Genomic DNA, 27,719 nt, shown 5'->3' with positions numbered 1-27,719 from the left:
CCAGTTACAAAGTGGCTGGCCGTGTGCGCCCTGGACTCTCGGTCGGTCAGTGGCGATGGGGTCGTGGGCCAAGTGCAAGAGCTGCCTAATGGCTGGCTTGCTGCAGAACAAGGCGGCCATCGTCACTGGCGGGGGCACAGGCATCGGAAAGGCCATCGCCAGGGAGCTCCTGCACCTCGGTACGTGGGCAGGCCATGCCGCCGGGGGGGACACCAGAGCCTGGGCGCACGAACGGCCTCGGAGTGTGGAAGTCCACAGCCGAGGAGGTGCAGATGAGGCGAGCCGGGTGACGGCGCGAGGGCCGGGGAAGACCAGAGTGTCCTCTGCAGGACTGGCGAAGGGCAGGGAGCGCACAGAACACTGTGCCCTAGGGAAGCAATAAGGCGATCTGTGAAAACATGCTACAGAGTAACTATGTGTACATAACTGGATTAATGTAGTCTATATATTGGCGTAATCGGAGTGGTTAGGAAGCACGGGGCGGCTACACTTAACTGGAAATGATTGTAAAGACCTTCAGAGTTCTTCATCGAATTATCTTCTAAACCAGGAAAGAAATCATAAGCAGGGAAACAGGTGCATCTACCTCTTGGAAGATGTAAATCCTCTGAGTTTTACAACTCTAGAGTTTAAGGGTTATGGAAAACGAGATTCGCAATATAAGACGAATATAAGCTCTAACAGATAAAGAACTCTGGAAGCTGTTGGAGCGCTAGTGTAAGGATAACGGGTTAAACATTCCAGGGGAAGAACTACACACAGAGGCAGTCAGGATAAGAGAAAATAATCCACCTCGTGGATTATTAAATGCAAACTAGAACGATGGCACCATGAGGTTTCTAATTAAATTTCAAAACACTTGGAGAAGTGAAAGTGTTAAAGGGAGTGAAAAAGGCACCCAGAAATAACAATGATTGTGACCTTTGTACAGAGAAGTAGAGAAAAAAAGACACATAAGCCTTGATGATGTTGTAATCTAGTGCTTTGTAGTTTCCTCTCAGCAACTTTCTCCATGAAAATGATCAGAGCCAGAGAGATGCAAATTCAAGAATGCAGTGCCACTTGAGTTGTGGAACATTGGAAATAATGTAAATATTCATTATGAGCAAAATAGTAAATTAATAACAATGAGGCATTATGCTGCCCTTTCATTATATTACTATTGAAGAGAAAGGCATACATTTAATTATAAAAGATTTTGGAACAAAACACTTCTATTGTTATGGAATATGTTTAAGCATTCTATCTCTTACTGAAAATAGACCAGAAGAATGTTTATAACATTGTTAACAATTTGTTTTTGAAAATCATTTTAATTTGGGGTGGCTAGACTTGTTTTCATATTTAAAATCCTTTTTTTTAGAAGTAACAGGTAGATTTCCTTAATTGCCATTGTGTTTCCAAGTTCTGGCATAGTATGAATTCAAAAACAAAACCAAACATGATGTGCATGTTCCTTGACTTCAAATGAAGTTAAATTTCCATAATCTCATCATAAATGGAAACCACATCAAATGCAACTGACCTACTGAACATCCTAACTTGGTCAAGTTTACCTTATGTGTTCTCAGAACAATTGCATTAGCCTACAGTTCCCTCCACTGATTCACTCCCCAGGTGGCCACAATGGCCTGGACTGAGCCAGGCTGTAGGTAAGAGCCAAAAGCTTCATCTGGGTCTCCCATGTGGGTGGCAGGGATACGGGCGCTCTGGAGATCATCTGTTGCTTTTCCCAGGCCCTTAGATGGGAGCTGGATTGGAAGTGGAACAGTCAGGATTCAAACGGGTGTCTGTACGGGATACTGGCGTTGAAGGAACTGGTTTTGTCTGTTATGTCATAATACCAGTCTCCATCATTCTTAGTCATACTAGAAAAGAATTTCCTTCAGTGAAGGGATATAAAATAATTTTTATTATGAATTTTACATCATTTTTGATGTCAGCGTTATTTTTAAAAGTATTACATAAATCCAAATTAAGCAAATAAAATAATAGACAATACTTAATCCTGTGTAAAGGCTGTTGCTTTTATTTTAATGTGGATTATCATTTGGATTTGGAGGTGTGGGTTATGAAATGGTGATTATCGCTTCGATGTTTCCTTTGGCTTAGAAGACAAGGGAGAGGACCCGGCATGATAGCGTAGAGGCTAAAGTCCTCGTCTTGCACGTGCCAGGATCCCATATGGGTGCCGGTTCTAATCCCGGTGGCCCTGCTTCCCATCCAGCTCCCTGCTTGTGGCCTGGGAAAACAGTTGAGGACGGCCCAAGGCCTTGAGACCCTGCACACATGTGGGAGACCTGGAAAAGCTCCTGGCTCCTGGCCTCTGGTTCCTGGCCTTGGATTGGCTCAGCTCCAGCCGTTGCGGCTGCTTGGGGAGTGAACCATCAGATAGAAGATCTTCCTCTCTCTGTCTCTCCTCCTTTCTGTATATCCACCTTTCCAATAAAAATAAATAAATCTTAGAAAAAAAAAAAAAAGAAGATAAGGGAGAGCCACTACTTCCAGGAACGGAATGTAGCAGACAGATTTAGGTCTCCTCGGTCTTGCAGATGCTTGTCAGAGGTAGCCCTGATTCTGCCATAGAGTATTCAAAACCATTCAAGTTGAATTCAAATCTTATCCTTATCTTCATGTTGCCCATCCTCTTTCTGTTACTCAGGAGAGTCTACATTTGGTATTACAGATAAGAAGGTAGGAAAAGCAAATGGTAATTTTGACATATTTTGACAATATTTAAATATTTCTTTTATTATTATTATTTATTTCAAAGAGTTATTGAGAGAGAGAGATGAGATGATATCTTCTCCCCACTGGCTCATTCCCTTTATGGCCCCAGAGGACAGAGCTGGAATCAGAAACTTATTCTGAGTCTCCCCAGTAGATGGGACAGGGGCCCTAAGCCACCTTCCACTGCTTTTCCCAGGCCACTAGCAGGAAGTTGGATTGGAAGTCAGAAGCGAAACTGTTGGGACTTGAACTGATGCCCATAAGGGATGCTGGCACTGCAGATGGTAGCTTTATGTGACACACCACAGTGCCATCTCATTTGTTTTTTGTTGGAGAGACAGAGATTTTATATCTTTGGTTCACTTCCCCAAGGCCAGTGTTTTATACAGCATTGCTTCATTGTTTTCTGTAATACTTTTGCACCATAAGTCAGGTTTGCATGCAGTGAAAAGCTCTAGCCATTAGATAGCCCCAGGCCCAGTGTAGTAGCCTAGTGGCTAAAGTCCTCACCTCTCATGTGGTGGGATCTAATATGGACACCAGTTCATATCCTGCCTGCTCTACTTCCCATTCAGCTTCCTGCTTGCAAGATATTGCTCAAGAGCATCTCACTGTGCTGTGCAGCAAGTAGTTCACAGTCTACAGCAAATACAATGTAAGCTAAAGGTTGAGCTGTTTAACTCTCTGCTTTATAAAGCTTATGTACTCCCCACATGTGTACTGAACCATGGCTGTGTGCTTGCGTAACAGATCCAGCAGTGACAAGGCACCTACTCTCCAGGGGGTGACCAAAGGCTGTTATTACGAAATAGTGAAGACCAATATGCTGCTTTATCGTGAGGTCAGAGCTATGGTTGTGTTGGCAGAGCGGTGATCCTGCAGGAGTGAGAGGAGAGTTAGCTGTACTTCCCAGAGGTGGCATCTACTTCCTGTTCTTTGCTTGGAGGCAGCCATAACAAGCATTTCTGCTTTGTATGGTGATGCAACATTTTACATATATTTTTATATACACATGTTTCAATGCCTCTATACATATGCACATTGATCATTACATACATATGAAACATATACAGACATGTACAACAAATTTTATGTGAAAAAGAAGATTTAGCACAGACTTCAAACATAAGGCAAAACCTAACAGCAAGGTTAAGTATTACTTAAGAGGAAAAATGAATATTCCGTTATGTTGTAGCTTAGTTCTTCACAGCAGACAACTAACAAATAATATGGGCCAAAATTTGAACTTATCATGTATTTGAGGGTTTTTTTGGTCTGTAGTTGAGAGAGAGAGAGAAAGGAAGGACTGACTCTAATTGGGGCTAAGGCCAGGTTGGAACGGAGAACCACTAACTCATTATGGGTATCCACTGTGGGTGGCAGGGACCCAACTACTTTAGCCATCATTGCTGCCTCCCAGGATGCAGGGAGATGAAATTAGAACTGGATTCAGGAATCATTCCAGAAGGCATGTGGCTATCCCGAAGAGCATCCTAACTGCTCCATCAAATACCTACCCGACTTACTAGTCTGTAGATGGCCTTTATTTTGAACAGCACTGTGGGACTGTCAGCGAGATTATGTAAGCTGACAATGTGCTTGCGTGACAACTTACAAATGTTGCTTGACCATTTTTGTCAAAGTATTAGAAATTCTTTCACTGTCAGCTATAAATGCACACACAAACAAAAAAAGAAAATGAAAAAAAAAATTTAAATCCAGACCAAGAAGTTTCAGTTAGGCAAGGGGAGTTAAGTTCTGGTGACCAGAGGTAATAATTATGTATGTATATTTCAAAGTTGCTGAAAGAGTGGATTTCAAAGTTAGGCAACACAGGATATAACATGTAAGGTGATGCATATGTCAGTTAGCCTGATTTGATAATTCTGCAGCCTATATTGTACCAAAAGACAAACATTGTGCCCTGTAAACATACACAGTTGTCAATTAAAAATGAAAAATTTGAAGCAATAAAGCTATTTTAGTATATTATAAACTGCTAAAAATTTTGAAAATTAAAATGAGTCACTACTAGATGAAAATATTAACAAAGGGAGCTTGAATAATGCTGGCCAAGGAGTAAGCATTTAGCCTACTGGTTTAAGATGCCCAATTCTCAGAGTGGAATGCTGAAGTTTGGTTCTTGGCTACAGTTCGTGAACCCAGCTCCCCATCAGCGCAGACCTTGGAAGGCAGAGATGACTCAAGTGACTGGCTTTCTGCCAGCCACGTGGGAGACCTGGATTATGTTCATGGGCTCTGATGCTGGCCCTGACCCACAGCCCCAGCTACTGTGGGCAGTTGTGGATTAAATCAGTGAATGGGATTGCTATTTCAAATACATTTTAAAAACAGTGCTTCTTTCTTCTCATTGGATACTGTATGATATGGAGCAAAATGTTCTTTGATTCCTTGTAAAAATTGTAATGCTCTTTTCTACATCTGTAATGTCTTGCAACATTTTATTCTTTACATGATGAATATCAAGATATCACCAGGAGTTCCTTTATGTATGAGGTGGGGGTTTTTTGTTTGTTTTGTTGGTTTTTTTTTTTAGTGCATGAAGGTGTTTTAGGACATCTTCATCTTATTTATCTTATTTGTCATAACCACTTTTCTCACTTATGTTGATACGTTTCCCTTATTGAAATCTTCTGGCTGCCAAGCTGTGGCCTCTAGCATGGTGACCAGGTCAACATGTCCATTCCTCTTGTAACTCCACAGACATGCTGTTCTGATTTCACTTCTAGTGTTGCCGCCTTCCATTTCTTTGTTCTTTCATCTTTACTGGCCAGTCCCTTTTCTGATCATTCCTTCTTGTAAAACATTGTAAGAGTCTATCATTGTTAGTCTTGGAGGCAACACAGTTACACTCTTCCTGATGCCTGTCTGAACTCAAGAAAACATGCACCCCATTACTGCAAGACGTTGGAAGAAGTACCATGTTAGTCACTGATCATGATGTGCACTTGTTTACCTGGTGATATGCAGACTGACTATGTAGCAGGTAGGAAAGTTTGTATTTTATATCATTACTGGTAGCTAATATTCCTTGGTAACTGAAATTCGAAGTATGTTCTTGGATAACTGGTCTTACCTAAGTCACAAAGGCAACTGGAATTAGTATGAAACTGGAGCTGAGAAAAACAAAGACTGCCCCTACTTCACTTTACTCTTCCTGGCCATCATGCTATTATAATAAAGGGAGAGCAGGAAGAACTTCATTTCTACCCATGCTTTAAATCCTACAGTACTTCATATAATTTTTTGCCTTACACAAATATCACTGCTTTTTAATAGGTCTGAATAGAAGAAAAGACCTTTTCTATTTAGCCACATAACTGCCATTTCTACTTCTCTTTCTGCTTTTATATAGATTTTGATTTTTCCTCTGGTATCATTTTCCTTCAGCTTGTAAGGCTTTCTTAAAAATTTTTTAAAAGATTTATTTATTTTTATTACAAAGTCAGACATACAGAGAGGAGAGACAGAGAGGAAGATCTTCCGTCCGATGATTCACTCCCCAAGTGAGTGCAATGGCCGGTGCTGTGCTGATCCAAAGCTGATATTCCGGGTCTCCCACGCGGGTGCAGGGTCCCAAAGCTTTGGGCCATCCTCGACTGCTTTCCCAGGTCACAAGCAGGGAGCTGGATGGGAAGTGGAGCAGCCGGGATTAGAACCGGCGCCCATATGGGATCCCGGGGCTTTCAAGGCGAGGACTTCAGCAGCTAGGCCACGCTGCAGGGCCCTTTCTTGAATTTTCCTTTGTGTTGTAAATCTGCTCTGTTGAATGCTGCCAGCTTTCACATGTATGAAAAAGTCATGTTGCCATCACTTTGGAAAGATATATTTACCAGGTAAAGATTTCTAGGTTTGTAATCTTTCTGATTTAAAAAAAAATTTAGTCCTTTAAAGATAATGTTACTATGGTGTCTTCTGGCTTGAACTTTTCTTAAAGAGGCCTTCGTCTTTTTGTTTTCGTTCTGTACCAGATCTGGTGGCTTTCTCAGGCTGATTTTGAGAGTGTTCTCATCATCATCACTGGCTCATTTAACGAAATCATCAGAGTCTGTTTTGATTCCTGGATTTTTCTCCCTGTTGTGGGTTGTTATTTTCCTGGTCTTTTACATGGCCTAGCAATTGTTTTGGATAGCAGACTTTGACTCCTACTTTACTGAATGTTGATTATTTATATTCTTGTAAATATTCTTGAGTGTTGTCATGGGGTCCATGTAGGCTACTTGAAAACAGTTCAACTTCAAAGAAGTTTGCTTTTCACTTTAATGATCTGAGCAGATTGGCCTGTTGCTAGTGTTGTCTCACTGTTGTCTGCAGTGAAATATGTTTCCTGGCAGGTACACTAACCATCTCCAGTAGGATTTGTTCTCTCTGCTTGTTTCAGAGAGTTCTACCCAATCTGGTTATATACTGTCATGCACTAGTCAGTACTTAGTTGAAGACTCATGGGGAACTCTGAATTTCTGAAGCTCTTGCTCTATATCTCTTTTTCCCTCTGTTGGTAACCACCCACCCTGGGCTCCCGGGACTCCCAGCTTCATCTCTTCCACCCAGAGAGACATCTTCATTCCGCTGTCATTTGGAAGCCCTCTCTAGGTAGTAAGCTGCACCGATTGCGGATATCAGGTGGTTTGTGTTCACCTTTGCTTGGGACAAGTCCAATGTTACTTGATGTCCAGTGCACCAAATCATTATTTCACACACTTTGGTCCAGATTCTTAATTATTTGGAGCTGGAGAGTAAATTTGGTTGTTATATTCCATCCTGTCCAGAAGCACACATCCTAATTGAACTTTGTCAACAGGAACTTGTAAAATGTCTTCTCACCATTGTTAACTTTTGACATTGGGAGGACTTGTGTGTATTTACCTGTTATTTGGCTGCTTTCTCCTCAGGCTGCAATGTGGTCATTGCCTCCCGGAAGTTGGAGAGATTACAGTCTGCTGTGGAAGAACTGAGGGCTGAGTTGCCCCACAACAGCCAGGCTCAAGTCATTCCCATACAGTGCAACATCCGGAAAGAAGAGGAGGTAATGAAATATGTCATTGTTTATTTACTCCTTTTAATGTTCTGTTGTGATCTTAAACCTGGCTGAGCTCAGGTTCCCTAAGGTGCTGGTCTAGCGTGAGAGTCTCACGAAGGCGTCCTTGCGCTTGGGATTTGTTGAGTGAGTGACCTCAGGAGGAAGACAGGGGAGAAAACAATGTAAGGAAACTGAGCAAGGATGTTACCTGGAGATTACCTTTTGCCTTTTAAGTCATTTCTTGGTGTTCATCTCAACCTGATGGCATTCTTTGGGGCTGAGAGCTTAAAAAATAGCATGATTACCCTACTAAGATTCTAGGCCAAAAGAGATACCTTGTCATTAAAATTACAATTTTATCTTTGTGAACTGTGAGTATTAAGTCATTCACGCAGGGTTTTTAGATTGCCTTCATTGCTGGCTTTGTGTTCATTCATTCCTTGTGTTACTCAGGTTTATGGTTCACTGTGAGAAATGGAAGCTCTCTTAGAATTCTAGAGCAAGCTATCCCTCCAGGCAGAAAGTCACATTATTCAACTTTTATGTCTATTTTTCTTTAGGTAAATAGTTTGGTCAAATCTACCATAGATATTTATGGTAAGATTGATTTCTTGGTCAACAATGGAGGAGGTCAGTTCCTGTCTCCTGCTGAGAACATCACGTCAAAGGGCTGGCATGCCGTGATTGAAACCAACCTGACAGGCACCTTCTACATGTGCAAAGCAGGCAAGTGTCTGCATTGTTTACAGAAATCCCTGTATGTGTAGAGATCACAGAGTTTATCCAAAGAGAAACTGCTAGGACCTGCAGTCTGAGAACAATAACAGTTACATATATAAGGCTTTGAGATGCTGATGAGTACATTTCTAGACAGTTATCTGCAATATTTTAAAATAGTAGCATTCTTTGACCTTCTGGTTATATTTCTAGGACTTTATTTTTTTTCCATTTTTTAATTGTTATTATTTCATGATACAGTTCCATAGGCTCTGGGATTTCCCTTAACCCCTAACCCTCACACACTGATTTCTCCTGTATTATTACAATAGTATAGTTCTTCATAAACAGTCATAAGTCTATCATTGTGGGCATGGACAATGGCAGAGAGTCCAGTATCCTACTGTCAAGACATATTTAATGCTGGACTCTATGCATGGTACATGCTTGCAATGAAAGAAGCATGACTGGATTTAAACTGTAATACTGCAATAAGGTGGCGTAATCCACCATGGGAGGAGGGTGTGGGGAGGGGTGGGGGAACCTCAGAGCCTAGGAAACGATGTCATAAAATGAAATGCAATAAAAAAAGACATATTTAACAGTTTCATTGGGAGTCCATCTTTGTCTGGAAGTAGAGCTGCATACTGCATTGTATCCTCACATCTGGATTTGATAGTCTCCATTACACAGTTACTATACATCCCCTTAAATGAAAAGTCACAAAACAAAATCAACAACAGGAAGAAAAATAGAAATTTATAATGCTACTGAATGACTAATATGTTGCTGAAGAAATGAAAAAGAAAATCAAGACCCTTTATGAAGAAAATGAGGCTAATGTATTACCTATGAGTCAGTGAATAATTTAATATGAGAAAAAAGGTTTTGAAGAAATGAAACTAAAAACCAAAACATCAAAATCCATGAGATATTGTTTCTGTTGATCTTTATTGCTCAGATATGTCTCCTGTAGGCAACAGATGGTTTTGTTTTTTTAATTTCGTCTACTAACCAATGATGTTTGATTGATGAGCTAAGCCATTTACATTCAGAGTTAATATGAATAGGTGGTAATTTGGTCCTGTGGTTTTAGCAATGGGTTAGCCGTTTGATTTAGTCTTCTGTTGTCATTTCACTGGGATGTCCTTCACATTTGCCTTTGGTTTTGTTTGGTGCTATTCCTTTTCTCTGTCAAGAGAACATCTTTAAGTATCATTTTTAGAGCAGGTTTGGAAGAGGCATATTCTTTTAACTTTTCTTGACTGTGGAAGAATTTTACTTCATTTTCAAAGACAACGGAAATCTTTGCTGGATATGTTATCCTAGGCCAACAATTTTTTCCTCTTAGAATCTGGAATATGTTGTTCCATTCTCTTCTTGCTTGTAAAGTTTCCTGTGAGAGATCTCCTGTGAATTTAATTGGCATTTCTTTACAGGTCAATTGATTTTTTTTCACGTGCGCATTTAAGGATCTTTTCCTTGTGCTCAATTGAAGAGTGCTTGATGATCATGTGTCTTGGTGAAGATCACTTTTGATAAACCCTGTTGGGAATTCTGTTACCCTCCTAGATGTTGTTTCCCAATTCTTTTCCAGATTAAGAGAATTTTCCTTTGTTATTTCATTGACTATAGCCTTAAACCCAGCTTCTCTTTCTGCACCTTCTGAAATCCCTATAGCTCTTATATTTGGACTTTTAATAGTGTCCTTTAATTCTTTTTTTTAAAGATTTATTTATTTTCATTGGAAAGTCAGATACGGAGAGGAGGAGAGACAGAGAAGAAGATCTTCCGTCTGATGATTCACTCCCTAAGTGGCCGCAATGGCCGGTGCTGCGCCGATCCAAAGCCAGGAGCCAGGAACTTGTTTCCAGGTCTCCCACACGGGTGCAGGGTCCCAGAACTCTGGGCTGTCCTCGACTGCTTTCCCAGGCCACAAGCAGGGAGCTGGATGGGAAGTGGAGCTGCCGGGATTAGAACCGGTACCCATATGGGATCCTGCTGCATTCAAGGTGAGGACTTTAGCTGCTAGGCCACGCTGCCGGGCCTGGTCATTGTACTTCTCATTATCAGATTCTTCTCCCTGTGGCAGTTTTCTAAGCTGTGTCACCCATAGGTCTACAGTTTGATTTTACTTACTGTGGTTAGTACATGATTCTTTGTTTGCAGTCACCTGTACCACTCTCTCGAGTGAGTTTCAGGATTTGGATCTTATGTTAGACTTCCACCACAGTCTCCAAAGCCCCAGCTGCTTGCTTACCAGTTTCAACCTCCTGTGATACCATGCTGTGGCTACACCATTATCCCTGTTCTTGTATCGCCTGTTTGGGATCTGCTGCTCTGTCTCTACTCCTGATCAAATCAAACAAGTCAGCAGGACAGGCAATTCTTTACCTGGGTTTACTTGCTGAGCTCCCAGTGTACTCTCCTTGCCACCTAGCTGCTGGTGGAGTACTGGCTGCTGTTGGAGCTCAGATCACCACTCGCTGACTGCCACTGGGGTATCTGGTCACTACAACACCACACCATTGTCTCTGTTGCTTTCCCATGTCCATCAGTCTCCAGGTGTCCCTCTGCTGTCAGCCTGTCCTCTCCTATTTCCTTGAATGTGATCTCTCTGCTTCACTCTGGCTAATGATTCTTCATCTGTTTAAACATGTCTTTACCCTATCCTGCCATCTTGATTCCTCCCATTTCTAGGATGTTATAATGAGAACATTTTTAATGACTGAGGCAAAGATTACACAAGGTTTGTCACAGAACTAGAGGACATATTCAGACTTCGTTATAAGGGAAGGGGCCTATTAAATCTATTAGAAACAATGCATTGATTCTATCTTCTGGGAGAATACCAAAGTCAGGGTTTGTGTGCTTTCTGAAAACCTCTTGGCATCCACGGATAGCTTTGGTATTAAAGGTTATATTCCATGGGTAGTTAATATTAAACTCCTGAAGTTGTGTTGTGCCAAGGTTTCCTTACACACCATCCAAGATTTTCTTCTGTTAGAAAGGCAGGACATGCAACTCTGACCTGAAGGATCTTCACCCCACATGGAATAGTCTTTATTTTCTTACCATCTGTCAGTCAAAGATCTTGCCCACATTCCCAAGATTCATTTTTCTTTTTAGGTTAAAAAAATATAGCACTCTGAGTAAATTATGATACAGTGTTGACTGCTCCAGGGAAGCACATAAATAAATAAATACATAAATAAATAACTTATTTCTGTCACTGAAAGTCAAGGTTGGTAGTCTAGAGGTGGTACAATTGTCTCATGAACATTAGTAATTGAGTTTCTTATCACTCCACTCTTCTTGATTTGTTGCTTTCACTTTTGATTTAAGCAGACTTATTTGCTTCATGCCCTCATATCTGCATTGCAGACAGCAGGAATGGGGAAGAATGTGATACGCATCCATTTCTTACAAGGGCACCATCCAGAAGCAGCGCTATTATGTTGGTTCATGTTCACGTTAGAAGTCAGTTGAATGAGTTGAATGATCCTTCTTGACTGTAAGTGAAATAGAGTCTTTAAGTGAACAGCTATGATCCCAACTACAACTTCTACTTGCATGTAAAAAAGGAAGAATGAGTTTTAGGGGATAGCTAGTATTCTTTAACCAAAATGTTATAGCTCAAGGCTTTTACTCATTTATAACTATGTGAGTAGTCTTACCAATTCAAGGTTCATTGCTAACAACTGTAATTAAAAGTTGAGCAGAGTCTGGAGAGATGGAGAGGAGGAGAGCCCCCATCTGTTTGCTCACTCCCTAAATGCCTGCCATGGCCAGGACTGGGCTGAGTTGTAGACAGTAACTGAGAATTCAACCCAGGTCTTTCAGGTTGCTATCAGGAACCCAATTGCTTAATCCATGCCTGCTGCCTCCATGTGCTGGTTTACTCCCCAAATGGCCTCAATGGTCAGGGCTGGGATAGGCCAAAGCCAGGTGTGAAGAATGTCATCCAGATAGCCTACATGGGTTCAGGGGCCCAAGTACTTGGGTCATTTTGTATTGCTTTTCTAGACATGTCAGCAGGGAGCTGAATTGGGACTTGGAACAGCTGGGACTTTAGCCAGTGCTTATATTGATGCTGGCACTGCAAGCAGCAGCTTAATGTGACACACTACCATGCGGATCCTGATACCTTTCTTAAGAATACACATAAACAGCAAATCCAGTTAATAAGTGGGCAAAGGACATGAATAGACACTTTTCAAAAGAAGAAATACAAACGGCTGACAAATGAAAAAAGTCTTCAATTTCACCTGGTATCAGGGAAATGCAATTCAAAACGTGAATGCGATAGCACCACACTGCTATTAGAACAACATTGCCTCGAGGTGAATCAGTTATGGTTGAATTCCTGGGTTCAAGAGTATGTCAAGAAATCGTTGGAGGAAAACATCTAGTATATGATACAAATAATATAAGAGTAAGAAATAGCGCAAGATAAAATAGTGGTAAGGTTTTTTTGGGGTGTGGTATTTATTTTTAGGTAACTTGGAAGTTTTTCTGCTTTTCACATATGAATTGTGTAGAAGGAAATTAGATGGTGCTAATGGATGAAGAAAGTCATCATTTCCAACCATTTAATGATTTATGGAATTTATTTAGTAATAGTTGGTAGCAGTTTGTGTATCATAAAAGTAAGACAACTAGAGTACAGCAGTATTACTTTCTTGCTCTCTCTCTCTGTCACACACACACACACACACACACACAGAGCAAATGTGAATCTGACTATCAACTCATGGAACATAGAGGGGATAGAACAATGCTGAATGATTCTATTGGCTGCTGTTGGCAAAATCCAGACTGGTGAACCTCACGACAGTCCCATTGCTTTAATAAGCAAACCCTGGCTGGAGTGAAGATTTGGAAGGGAAATTATAGAGCCCAAAAGGTGGAGAGACAAAGCAACAATTGCATTTTGTGAGCATTATATGGAGCTTGTTTCCAAAAAACACATTAAGAAATTATTACCCAACCAGGGAAATATGGGCAATGAATGAATATTTGATAATATTAAGAAATTATTGCTAATTAGGTACATTAATGGAATTGGAATTTTATTGTTAAAATCTTTCATTTTATTCATAAACATGGAAATATTTATTAAATAAATGACTAGACTGTCTTGAATTTGCTCCCTAAATTATCCAGCAAGTGGTAAAATGAGTGGGGAGATGAACTGAACAGTATTGATTATAAGTGAATAATGTGGAATCAATTGGGGCTCATTATACCACTATGTCTTGTTTTGGCTTTATTTTACTAATAAAATGGGAGCCTTAATATAAAACTTGGCTTCAAAAGTGAGAAACTATTTTAGAATAAATTAGCAAAAGCTATCTAAGATTTGTATGACAGCAACTACAAAATATTGTGTTGTGGCGTAACAGAGCTACCTCCTGTGGCACCAGCATCCTGAATGGCGCCGGTTTGAGTCCCAGCTACTCCACTTCCAACCCAGCTCCCTGCTAACGCACCTGAGAAAGCAGTGGAGGATTGCTCAGGTGCTTGGGCCTCCACATGGAAGATCTGGGTGATGCTTTTGGCAACTGGTTTTGGTCTGGCCTAAGCCTGGGTGTTATAGCCATTTGGAGAGTGAACTTCTATTGGGAAGATCTATCTTTCTCTGTCTCTCCTGCCCTCTTTGTAACTCTGCCTTACAAATAAATAAAATGTATTTTATAAAAAGAAACTATAAAGATTTAAATAATGTGGAAACATTGAATGTGTATGGGTTATAAGTTTCAATATTGATAAAAGATATTATTTCTCCCAAGTTGATTTATAAATTCAATCACATTCCTAAAAATGTTGGCAGAGATGACAAGAAGCTCCTAAAATACTCACAGAAATGCAGAGGAGCTGGAATTGCCAAAATGGTTTGCTAAAGAAGAATGTTGCAAGACTAATACTTCCTTGATTTTAAGACCGTGTGGTACTGGCATAAGGATGGATGTACATACCAGCATTGTTGGGAAAATGCAAAATGCAAGCCCACTGTGATGCCACTACACATCCACTGGCATGACTGCAACCAGAAAGTCAGTGATCCAGAAACGAGGCCTCGCAATGTATTTCCAATAAGGATGGAAACCAGTGGAGCCACTTTTGAAAGCTCCTTTTTAAGAATTTAGTCCTAAGGGTAGGCATTTGGTGTGGCAGTTATGATACTTCATTAGGATGTGCACAGATGATATCACAGCACTTGCATCACAGCACCTGTTTTGAGTTTGGCTTCTCCACTGTCAGTCAAGCTTCCTGACAATTGTACCCATGAAGGAAGCAAATGATGGCTAAGACATTTGGGTCCCTGCTGCCCACCTGGGAGCCTTGATTGAGGTCCAGGCTTCTTGCTTCAGCTTGGTCCAACCTGCCTGCTGTAGATATTTAAAAAGTGAATCTGTTGTTGGGAAATCTCTCTCTGTGTCTCTGTGCCTTTCATATAAAATACGAGATAAAAAAATAGACAACTAAACATATGGTTACTATATAGTCTAGCTGTTTCACATATGGATGTCTTATGTGTCTAAGAAAATCACAAATGTCCTAAGAATTGCGTTCATAATTATTCCAAAGTGTTACTAATCCAAATGCTTATCAGCTGATGAATGGCTAAGCAGAATGTGGTATATCTATGCAATGGAATACTACTCAGCAGTAAAAGGAGCCAATGAATGTCAAGATGAATGAACCTCCGAGTGCAAGAATCAGAAACAAAGACCATGCTAAGATACGAGAGTGATTTGTGCCCAAAATTCATGAAGGATTTTAATCCCCAAAGTCACATGGTAATACTGGTAATGAAAACGAGAAAATTTACCCCAACCCTGGAGTTTAGAGATGGGCTGTTGGGAAGTGATTAGATTGGATTACATCATGATTGAATGCTGCTGAGGCTAGACAGAGAATGACAGGGACTACACAGATCTAGAAAGACACACAGGTTCTCTGGGTCTTTTAGGTGATCTCCTGGCTATGGTGAACTTCTGGCAGTAAGAAGGCCTTGGACCTTGTAACTTGAACTGTGAACTAAAACAAATCTTCTGTTAAAAATATTTATCCAGCTTCGAGTGATTCCTCATGGCAATAGCAAGACGATGCAACCACATTGTACATGATTCACAGTTTACGAAATGTTCAGAAAGGGCAAAAGTGCATCAAGAGGGACAGAAAGATGAATGTTTTCCTCATCTTCAAATGTGTATGAAAGTATCAGGGTGATGATGAAAATGTTGTAAGACTGGGTTGTAGAGATGACTGCCCAACTCCATGTACTTATTAAAAATGACTAAATTAGGGAGAATCAAGGTGGCGGAATAGGGAAAGGACATGTTTAAATGGACAGAGAAACATTTAATCAGCATGAAGCAGAGCAGACACATTCCAGGAAATAGGAAAGGACAGAACAACAGCAGAGGGGTACCTGGAAACTGACAGACACAGAAAAGCAGTGGACACAATAGTGTGGTGTTGCAGAGACTGATACTCCAGCGGCATTCAGCAAACGGCTATCTGAACTCCACCAGCAACCAGGTGGGAAGGACTTTCACTGGGAGCTTGGGAGGTGAACCCAGACAAAGAACTGTCCGTCCTACTGGTCCATTTGATTTGACCAGCAGCAGAGACAGAGCAGCAGTTACCAGATGGACAGTGCGAGAACAGGGTGGATTTCACAGCCCAGTCAGTCCTCTACAGCCGAATTGGGTGCCATTTTGCCTAAGGAGGCAAAGGCAAGGGAAAGGACTGAGCATACGCTGAGCTGGGAGTGAGCTCATTTCTGACTCAGTGGACTGCAGCAATGTGGAATTCTACAGGTACCACTCAAGACAGGTATGGATAGCCCTAAGATCTGATGGGCAGCAGATCAAGAACTCTAGCAGTGGTACATCAGGTGCCATTTTGTACACTGTGGCAATAGCTTTAGGACTGCAGGGACAACAGTGAACTGTGTATGTGCTGAGCTCACTAGAACTCACTGAGTTCAGTGGATTGCACTGATCCCGCAGAAAAATAATGCCAACTGTGGCATCATACAGGTCAAAACAGATCCGTGTGGCACCCAGACCTAAAGTCCAACAGGTTCCGGCAAGATCAGCGCCACCAACAACCTAGCTAACTATATAGGACACCTGGTGTCTCTCTAATCCTGGGACCTTCTTCAACCGGAAGTGGGAGAAAGGTTGCAGAGACAATGATGCAACCTAAGCATGGTATCACAGGAGGTGGAGATTGGTGAACCAGGAGTTGGGGCTACGGAGTTCTTGGTGGAAATCTAACATAAGAACCCAGACCTGGAACTTGCTGGAGGCAGTGGCACAATTGGCTGAAAGCAAAGAGTTGTGTACCAACTGCAACAAGTAAAGTCACATTGTAGACCTGTGGGTGACACAGCTTAGAAACCTGCCCCAAGGAGAAGACTCTGCTAACAGAGTACAAAGACCAAGAGCAAAAGAAGAGACAAAGGCACAATGAATGTTGCTGAAAACTCCCCTGCAAAGGAGCAAAACCCTTTGCCAACCTCAGAGTTCACTGAGGAATACATCAAGAAAATGGGGACACAGAATTTAGAAAACTCATTTTAAAGCTTCTAATCAACAATGAGAAGCACATACAAGTGTTCAAAGAATTTAAGAAAGCAATAAAGCAAATCAAGGCTGATATATCAGAAATTAAGAACACAGTGGAGCAAATTAAAAGTACAGTGGAGAGTCTCCAAAATAGAATGAAGCAAGCAGAAGAAAGAATCTCAGAACTGGAAGATATTTCCTGTCACCAGGGGGAAACAAACAAAAAGCTGGAAGAAGAGCTGGATCAGGCAAAAAAAAAAAAGTATTCAAGAATTAAAAGACACTATTAAGAGACCAAATATAAGAGTTATGGGAGTCCCAGAAGGTGCAGAAAGAGAAACTGGTTTTAAAAGTATATTTAATGAAATAATAAAGGAAAATTTCCCTAATCTAGAGAAAGAATTAGGAAACAACTCCCAACAGGCTTGACCAAAAGCGATCTCCACCAAGACGCATGATCATCAAGCTCTCTTCAGTCGAACACAAGGAAAAGATCCTTAAATATGCACGTGAAAAAAATCAATTGACATATAAAGGAATGCCAATTAAACTCACTGGAGATCTTTCACAGGAAACTTTACAGGCCAGAAGAGAATGAAGTGACATATTCCAGATTCTAAAAGGAAAAAATTGTTGGCCTAGGATAACATATCCAGCAAAGCTTTCCTTTGTCTTTGAAAATGAAGTAAAATTCTTCCACAGTAGAGAAGAGTTAAAAGAATTTGCCTCTTCCAAACCTGCCCTACAAATGATATTTCAAGATGTTCTCTTGACAGAGAAGAGAAATAGCACCAAACAAAACCAAAGGCAAATGTGAAGAACATCCCAGTGAAATGACAACAGAAGACTAAACCAATGAACAACCCATTCCTAAAATGACAGGACCAAAGTACCACCCATACATATTAACTCTGAATATAACGTCATAGATTTAGTACACTGGATTAAAAAACAAAACTCATTTATTTGTTGTCTAGAAGAGACACACTTCATCAACAAAAATCAATGGAAACTATATCTCATGGGATTTGATGTTTTTAGCTAGTTTCATCTCTTCAAAGCACTTTCTTCTGATTGAATCATTGAATGACTCATACATCATAGAGTAGCATCATTTTCTTCAAGAAGGTTCTTGATTTTTATTTCTTCAGCTACAAGTTAGTCATTTAGTAGCATGTTATTTAACTTCATGGTGTTGTTGATTTCTTTTTTCTTCCTGTTGTTGATTTTGTTTTGTGGCTCTTCATTTAAGGGGATGTATAGTAGCTGTGTAATGGAGACTGTCATATCTAGTAATATGCTATTTAACTTCATGGCATTGTAAATTTCTATTTTTCTTTCTATTGTTGATTTTGTATTATGACTTTTCATTTGAGGGGATGTATGGTAGCTGTGAAACAGAGACTAACATCCAGATGTGAGGGTACAATCCTGTATGGATTTCTACTTCCAGACAAAGATGGACTTCCAATGAAACTGTTTACTATATCTTGACAATAGGATGCTGGACTCTCTGCCATTGTCCATGCCCGCAATGATGGACATATGACTATGTATGAAGAACTATACTTTAGTAATGATATAGAGGAACTAGGCAGGCACGGGGTGGGGAGTAGGGAATTGGGGCTGGGATAAGGGAAATACCAGGAACCTATAGAACTGTATCATAAAATGATAATAATAATAAAATGTAAAAAAAAAGAATCAGGAACACGGAAGTGGGATGAAGGAGGCACTCACTGTGTATCTCAAAATAATAATAATAAAAAGATTAAATTACAGACTCGGTGCAGTAGCCTAGTGGCTAATATCCTTGCCTAGCATGCACCAGGATCCCATATGGGTGTTGGTTCATGTCCTAAATGTTCCACTTCCCTTCTGGCTCCCTGCCTGTGGGCTGGGAAGGCAGTCAAAAACAGCCTAAGGTCTTGGGGCCCTGCAGCCATTTGGGAGACCTAGAGGAGGCCTCTGGCTCCTGGCTTTGGATCAGCTTAGCTTCTGCTGTTGTGGCCAGTTGGAAAATGAATCAGTGGATGCAAGATCTTTCTCTCTTTCCTTCTCTCTGTGGATCTGCCTTTCCAATGAAAATGGATAAATCTTTTTAAAAATTATTAAATTGTGCACTTCAAATGGTGGATACATTTATGATTCCTAAATTGTGCCTTAATCATTTGTTTTTTAAAAAATAAAAAATATAAAACATACCCTATGGCCAGTATGCTAAAACCAAGTATCAGAAGCACATGAACAATATTTGATAAGATTCTACTTTGTGTGTCTGCAGTGTATAATGCCTGGATGAAGGACCATGGAGGGTCTATTGTCAACATTATCGTCATGACTAAAAATGGATTTCCACTAGCTGCGTAAGCATTTTTATACTTTCTTCTTGTCTTTGGGGAAAAGTCAAGTGGGAAAAGTTCCTTAAATCAAAGTTATTAATTCTTCTACCATATTTCCTTTTATTAGAACTTTAAAAATGTATTTCTTTTTTTTATTATTATTTAACTTCATTAATTACATTGTATTATGTGACACAGTTACATAGATACTTGGGTTCTTCCCACCCCTCCCCAAACCCTCCCACCATGGTGGATTCCTCCACCTTGTTGCATAACCACAGCTCAAGTTCAGTTGAGATTCCCCCATTGCAAGCATATACCAAACATAGAGTCCAGCATCTTATTGTCCAGTCAAGTTCAACGGCTTCTTAGGTATACCCTCTCTGGTCTGAAGACAGAGCTAGCAGAGCATCATCCCAGTCAATTGAAAGCTCCAACATACCATCAGCAAAAATTTACATCATTATGGAATTAATTGACATAGTAATGAGTAACCAATATGTTAAAAGTAAATGCGAGTTCCCAGCCACCTTCTGTGACCACCTCATCTATACTTCAATTTAGTTTATACACAACATATAACATTCAAAACATAACATGTTATACATAACATCATATCATCTTAAATTAAGGCAAACATGTGGTATTTAACCTTTTGGGATTGGCTCATTTCCCTTAGCATTATGGTTTCCAGTTTGGCCCATTTGGCCACAAAGAACTGCATTTTGTTTTTTTTAATAGCTGAGTAGTATTCCATGGAGTAGATGAACCATAGCTTTCTTATCCAATCCTCTGTTGATGGGCATTTTGGTTGTTTCCATGTTTTTGCAATTACTGATTGTGCTGCTATGAGCATAGGAGTGCATGTTGGTTTCTCATAAAACAAGTGTTCTGGATATATTCCTAGGAGTGCTATTGCTGGATCATACGGTGTGTTGAATTTGAGTTGTTTGAATATTCTCCATACTGATTTCCATAGAGGCTGTACCAGCCTGCAGTCCCACCAGCAGTGGAGTAGGGATCCCTTTTCCCCGCAACCTCGCCAACAAGTGTTGTTGGTGCTTTTATTCATGTGGGCCAGTCTTACTGGCGTTAGGTGGTACCTCATTGATGTTTTAATTTGGATTTCCCTTATTGCCAGGGAACTTGAGCATTTTTTCATATGTTTATTTGCCATTTGGGTTTGTTCCTTTGTGAAGTGTTTGCCCATTTCCCATGCCCATTTCTTGAGTGGCTTGTTTGTTGTGACATTTTGGTTGTTTCTAAAATATTCTTCTTTGTGTTGGGATTTCCAGAATTGCCAAGAAAGGAGGATGGGAAGGGGTTGGGCCATGTCACCATGTTAAATAATTTACTATTATATATAGGTCTTCAATACTGCATGGCAACATACCTAATGCTAAAACATTTTCTTTGTTTCTGTAAAATTCCAGTGTAACTAGATGTCCTGTATTTTACCTGTCAACTCTAATCCAGTTCTTTCTAAACTATCCACCAGTATGTGGGGATACTTCTTTGTTCAGTAGAAAAATGAGACTAATCTGTATTGAATCAGGTTTGGATTCCATAAATATACATCCTTGATTTTAGATAGGATTCTGGGAGAAAGAGCTTTGTACTTCTCATTAACCACTGCGTAAGTAAAACGTTTGCTTACTCAATGCAAATTTTAATGCCTTGCCTTCTTCCTGTATTACTTAACATAATCTCAGTTATACAGAACAGAGTTGAAATGCAAACGGGTTAAGTAAAAATCTGGGTCCCCGGCCTGGCAGCCTCAGCCTCACCTGAGAACTCTTAGAGCTGCAGATCCTCCACCCCTTCCAGATCTGCAGGAACCACCTGGCCCTCGGGAGCCTGCTTAGGCAGGCTCTTGGATGCTGGGACACACAGGGCGACTGATCCAGGGGCCTGGTTTGTTCCAATGGCTTCTTCCTCAGGTTCATCCCCATCTCAGGCAAGCTCTACCTACATACGGCACAAAGAGAACACGTCAGGCATTAGAGGTCAAACTCACAGGGACCAAATGCAGAACTGTTGGGACAGTAGGAGGCTTAGGGTGCTGCTCAGATCATGCCAGGAAGTCCCAGAAAAAGTTCTCACTAGCTGACCCTGCCTGGATCAAGGGCGTAGCCATCAGCCAGTATGAGAGGAGGGGTGGGGGCTGTTCTGCTGTGCCAGATCAACCCAAGGAGTGAGGACTTGGAGTCAGCACCATGTGGACATGGACTAAGGATAGACAAGGGGAGGATGCTCAAATGGAAATCTGGGTGGTGTTAAACAGAGCAGTGAAGAATACAGGGCATGCAAATGGCAGGCCTGGGCTTTCTTCTCCTAACTGTATTCTCTGCTTTTTTTACGTATTTGCCCTTCTTAGCATCTTAGGGAAAATGAGGGAAGTTCAGACTGTAGGTTCCTTCCAGCCTTTCTCACTTACACAGGCAGCTACTGTTAGTGGTTTTAAAGTGTATCTTTCCCCCACGTTTTAAATGAAAGAAATTGTAGTGTAAGAAAATATTACCCTTTTTAAAAGATTTTTTTTGTCTTTATTTGAAAGGGTTACGGAGAGGAAAGACAGAGAGAGATCTTCCTTCTGCTAGTTAATTCCCCTAATGGCTGCAGCAGTTGTAGCTGAGTGGATCTGCAATCAGGCATCAGGAACTTCTTCTGGGTCCTCCATGTGGGTGCAGGGGCTCAAGGCCTTGGGCCATTATCCGGTACTTTCCTAGGCCATAAATAGGGAGCTGGATGAGAAGTGGAGTAGCTAGGACACAAGCTCGTGCCCATATGGGATGCTGGCGCCAGAGATGAAGCATTTGGCAACTACAGCATGGTGCCAACCCTTGTTAAGTATTATTCTATACTGAGCCATTCCCGAGTGATACAGCCTGGATGTATCTTCTCAACAGTATGCAGAGATGTCTCGTTTTTTGTGGCTGTCTAATATACAGCTGTATTTTGGTGGGTGAATGTCGAGTCTGTATCCTAGTTGCTTCATTTCCATCCCTGCTCCATCCAGCTTCCTGCTGTTGTACCGGGGAAGCAGGCAGTCGCAGCCTGAGTGCTTGGGTGCCTGCTCTTCTCTCTAAATGGAGCTGTGGATTCCTGGCATCTGCATGGCCCAGCCCTGGCTGTTGTGGGCAGCTTGAGAGAGTAAACCATGGTGAGAATAGTAGTCTCTCTCTCTCCCTCAGAATCTGCCTTTCAAATAAATAAATAAACCTTGAAAATAGAAACGCTTAGTCATGGTATCTACATAAATGATGCCCGGAACTTAAAGATGAAACCAGAACAACAAAAAAAGAGAAAGATCAAAATTACATGCTAGTTGTAAAGACATCCTCAAGGTGGACAACCAATGCCAGCGATGAGTGACTTAATTAAGACCCTGTATTGATGTCCAGCTTCTATCTGCAAATACTTTAAAATTTATGAAGCTTCTGGTGTGTCAAAGCATTCTCTTGATAACATATCTAGACATGTAAATTAATTTCTTATCTCTTATCATTAAAAATTAATTTTAAAAATAATCACGCGTTTGGGGCCAGGATGGTGGTGTAGCAGGCTAATTTTCCACCTGTTAGTGCCAGCTTTGTGTCTTGGATGCTCCACTTCTGATCCAGCTCCCTGCTTGAGGCCTAGAAAAGCAGACGGGGAAGGCCTAGATCTTTGGGCACCTGCACCTGTGTGGGAAACCCAGAAGAAGCTCCTGGCACCAGCTTTGGATCAGCTCAGCTCTGGCCATTGCAGCCATTTGGGGAGTGAATCAAGAGACAGAAGACTTCTTTCTGTGTTTCTTTTTTTTCTGTAAAATTAACTTTTCAAATAAAAATAATTCTCTAAAAAAATAACCACACAATTATAATCCTTAAAATTATGTTTGCTTGGTTTTCCTCTGTAATAAGAGTTCTTCAAAATATTCCAATTATGTACATGATGATTTGGGGTACTTTTTAAAGGTTTATTCAATGTGAGAATTGCTTGGCCATCAGAGAACCAAGATTTGGTTAAAATCAAAGGGCTTGGTTCTTTCTCCATGGTTTAGATACAGACTGAATGAGTGATGGAGGAAGCCCACCATGATGGCTCTTGTACATGTCTATCAAGGCACCAGCACGCTTGTCAGCTCAGTTAATGAAATGGTCAACAGAGGCACATTAGAATGTCTATGTTTTGTCTTTAAAGGCACACTGGAGCTGCAAGAGAAGGTGTTTACAACCTCACCAAATCCTTAGCTGTGGGATGGGCCAAGAGTGGCGTGAGGATCAATTGTGTTGCCCCTGTAGGTAAACGTTTTATATGAAATCTGTTGGCAAACTGTACACTCCTGATTCCAGTTGAGTTCTTGAGAACAACATAGTAGACTGGCATATAAACTAGGACTGATTTTAAAAATAGATAAATTCAGAAAATAACTTGCATTACAGATGTATTCTTTGATTTATAAGCAGATTGTCAAGAATATTAAAATAAGCCTGTGATTCTCAATGCTGACTATGCAAGGATACTTCAGAAGCTCATGGACAAATGGAGTTAAGGATACTGTGTTTTCCATGAACTGTCTGAAGTACTGTCATACTAGAATTATTTGTGAAATACTCAATAAATAATAATCTCCAAGTTTTACCTCCAAATCATGGGTCTAAGCATCTTTGTGCATTTTAAAAAGCAGCCTGGGAAATCAAGTTTGATATCTAGCATTTTGAAGTATGAATTTTCCTAAATTATTTAGTTAATGATTGTTACCTCAATAATCTTTTGCTAGGAGAGAGACAGAAATTGAGTATTAAAGTTTTAGGGAAGAATTTCTAGGCAAGGATCAATTCTGAGTCAAGATAAAATTTCTCGGCATCAATATAAATGGTAGGGGGAAATGTCAAAATATGGTCAACTTTGGAAGCTCATTTATTTGATAAGCTGTAGCCTAAGCCTCATTTGAGGCACATGGTGACCATGTGCTCCAAGAGAGACCCTGCATCAGATGTGTCACCCGTCTTGTATGGTCTCCTGTCTGGGATACTCCCTGGTCGTTGCTAAGAGTGTAATGATCCTTGCAAATGGAACTCTGTGAGCTTTCAGGAGGTAACCTGTGGGTCTATTTCACAGGTAAACTTCAGCCACTTAAGTGTTAGCATTTGTTGTCCACATTGACGACTTTACAACTAGCGTGTCATTTTGATTCTTTTTGTTGTTGTTTTGCTTTCGTCTTCAAATTTAGGGCACCGTTTATTCCCAGACCGCCGCTGACAACTATGGTGATATAGGACAAGGCATATTTGAGAGATCCATTCAGAGCATCCCAGCTAAGCGACTTGGAGTTCCGGAGGAGGTGATGCTTGCTTCTATCCTTGATGAGAATGGGCAGATTTTTTTAGCACTGAGTGTCTTTTTGATGTGATCTGGTTTAACTGATAGACATTATTCTCCTCCCTGCCATCAAGCCATTTCTGCTGGGTTTTCTGGCTCCTGGGAGTATCTGGGTTTGTGCCTCCTTGACTCAGGGACAAATGCAGTATGAGCTGAGAGCAGTAGACCCTTGTTGTAGAGTTGTACTTGGAGGCCACCTGGGACCCTAAGTCACTCAGGTGTGCGTGCATATGTCTCTGCTTTCAGATCTCCTCCGTGGTGTGCTTCCTGCTGTCCCCTGCAGCTTCCTACATCACTGGGCAGGTGGTGGACGTGGATGGGGGTCAGTCTCTGTATAGCCACTCCTTTGAGGTTCCAGGTGAGTAACCAAGGATGAGTCCTCGCTACTTTTATGACTTGTCACATTCATGTTCAAACTCTCTTAAGCAGCTATTTAAATGATTGAGTGCTTTCCCTTCTAGAATATCAACAGTACAAAATGCTTACCATCATGATATGATTTCTAAAGGAAATGTTCCTAGTCACAGAGAAGACTGAAATGTATTTATGATAGGATTTGGCTTTATATAATAACAAATTGTATGTGTATACATTGGTAGAATTTGAACTCTTAAAATATTTTCATCATTAGTGTGTATGTCTAAGAGAAGAGGTTGCTCTCTATCTAAGCTTTATTTCTGCCTTTTTTTCCCTCCAATAAGGGACTGCATGTTAGAGCAGAAAAATAAGCCTTACCAGGTAGAGACTGGGGAGTCTGGTGCTGCTTTTTCTCCATGCTTTAGGGTTTACATTGAATGCCATAGTTGGTGTATGTTTTGGGGGGGATGTTTTGCTTGTTTTTGTTTTTTGGTTTTTTTTTTAAATACCTGGATTTGAATCCCAGATTTGCCACTCATTAGCCTTTTGGAAGTTGGTTATGATGCCAGCATCCTATAGTGGATCGCCTGGGTCAAGTCCAGGCTCCTCCAGTTCAGATCCAGCTCTCTGCACAGGGGAAGGACCCGGCACTTGAGCCATCACCTGCTGCCTCCCCGGTGTGCGTGAACCGGAAGCCGAATGACAAGTGGAGCGGGGCCACATGGGATGCCAGTGTCTCAAGCAGTGTTCGAACTACTGTGCCAAGTGCCCACTCCTGCTTTTCCTTTAGAAAGCACAAACATTTCCAGATAGCATCTTTCTCTAAGCCTCCAGTAACTGATCTTCTTCTTCTTCTGTTTTTTTTATTCTAACACTGTTGTATGAATACCAAACTTTTTTTAAAAAAAGTTTTTGGGAGAAATGATCTACATGTGCCTTTTAAGAATAAACTGGTGCCTAACAATGAGTGGGATTATGCAGCCTTTTGGCATCACACTGGCTCCACAGTGGGATTGCCTGACAGACACACTTGGCTCTGCCCTTGTTACCTGGGTAAGATTTTGTTTTCTTTTCTGCCACATGGGAACACCTGTAGTATTTATTTCATGGAATTGTTGGGAGGATTAATTCAGCTGATGTATCTGTAGAGCTCAGTGTCAAAGAATGTGTTTATTTGCTGCTCAAAATGGCCTAAACGATGCAGAAATTTGTTACCCGGATACCTGAAAAGGGCGTGACACTTCACTCTCACAGATAACTCTCTTTCCCCTTCATTCTTCTCTTTTTGCTTCCATCGTGCTGACTTTAGCTTAAAGCTGGCTGCAGGGTACCTGCCTGCTGCCCGTCAGATGAAGTACTTCCTATCCGCTGGCACACTGAGAGGGAGGGAGACTGGCTTTGTTCCATAATTTCCAGCTAAATGATTGACAAGTTTCTGCAAGTGTCATCTCAGTCAGTAACACAGCCAGGGAATCGGTGGCACCTGCCAACTTAACTTAGATCACATAGTTCTGACTGTGCCAGGAGAGGGTCCACTTCCCCTACATCCTTCTGGGGTCTCAAATGGAAATAGGCTATTGGAAAGAGGAAATGAGGAACTGAAAAGATGGCTGGGCAGGCGACTGGTACAGCTGGAGGTGGCACATTATTGCAAGGTTATTAAGGAAGTGCTGAGTATCCGCAGTGTGCCAAGCACTGTACATATGGTGTCACTTTAGAAGATCCCTTTAAAGGGCAGATGCTACTCTACCCATTGATGGGTTAGGAAACTGGAGCCTTGGGAAGAGTAACTTCCCAAACTCAGAAAGGATGGTGAGTGACAGTGCCGGGAGTCAAAGTCTCTAAACTTGTGCCTTCTGTGCGGAAGATTTTTGTTCTTGCTGCAGAAATGGATGAGTTAGGGGAAGTAGCACCTGGGAAACAGGACGAGGACTGTGGAGGGTCACAGAATCACATGTGCCCTCACGTTGCCTCTTTCTTACAGATCATGACAACTGGCCCGACGGAGTGGGGGACCTTTCTACTGTGAAAAGGATGAAGAAGTCTGCTAAGCAGAAAGCCAATCTCTAACCCTAGGATGCCAAGTTTCAAGTGTCTAGTTTCAAGTGCCTTCACATCTGCGCCTTTGGAAGAACTTATGATTTGCATGAGAAAATTATTCCTGTTTTTCAATGTATCAACTATAACTGTGCATAAATTATCCCCAAATACATTTTCTCATATCCTAAACAATGACCGTTAACCCCTGGCTTAACAGTTTTAGGAACCCTCAAATTAGCATACTTAAAATGATTATGTTAAGGTAATATAAAAATGAAGATTCAAATAATTAGAGGGACCATGAACTTCCAGAAGATTTTAATGCTTAACTGTAAATTTAGAAAATATATGTAAATTGTGCCATCATGCTAATTGTTACAACTAGAATTCTACAATGACTTATTTTTGACGGCGAATGTCTTGGTGAGATCAATAATAATGTTCTCCTTCATCATCACTGGCAAAGTGTAGATTGTTTTGTCCCTGATGTCAAATTTGTATTAAACTCTTACTTCAAAGAAAAACCAAAGTTATGAGTCATAA

At 41.0% G+C, this 27,719-nt stretch overlaps 1 protein-coding gene across 1 annotated transcript; it reads left to right on the top strand.

The window, feature by feature from the left end:
• Positions 1 to 14: 14 nt before the first annotated feature.
• PECR (peroxisomal trans-2-enoyl-CoA reductase) lies at positions 15 to 27,719 on the top strand. The gene is made up of 8 exons (XM_004577239.4): positions 15 to 179; positions 7,644 to 7,777; positions 8,332 to 8,497; positions 19,355 to 19,436; positions 23,598 to 23,694; positions 24,631 to 24,741; positions 25,026 to 25,137; positions 27,121 to 27,719. Exons 1-8 carry the CDS (start codon positions 56 to 58, stop codon positions 27,204 to 27,206), a joined length of 912 nt encoding a protein of 303 aa, XP_004577296.2. The 5' UTR covers positions 15 to 55; the 3' UTR covers positions 27,207 to 27,719.

The sequence above is a fragment of the Ochotona princeps genome, chromosome 5 (assembly GCF_030435755.1).
Source record: "Ochotona princeps isolate mOchPri1 chromosome 5, mOchPri1.hap1, whole genome shotgun sequence".
Taxonomy (NCBI): domain Eukaryota; kingdom Metazoa; phylum Chordata; class Mammalia; order Lagomorpha; family Ochotonidae; genus Ochotona; species Ochotona princeps.
This window is presented reverse-complemented; position numbering and strand designations above follow the sequence as displayed.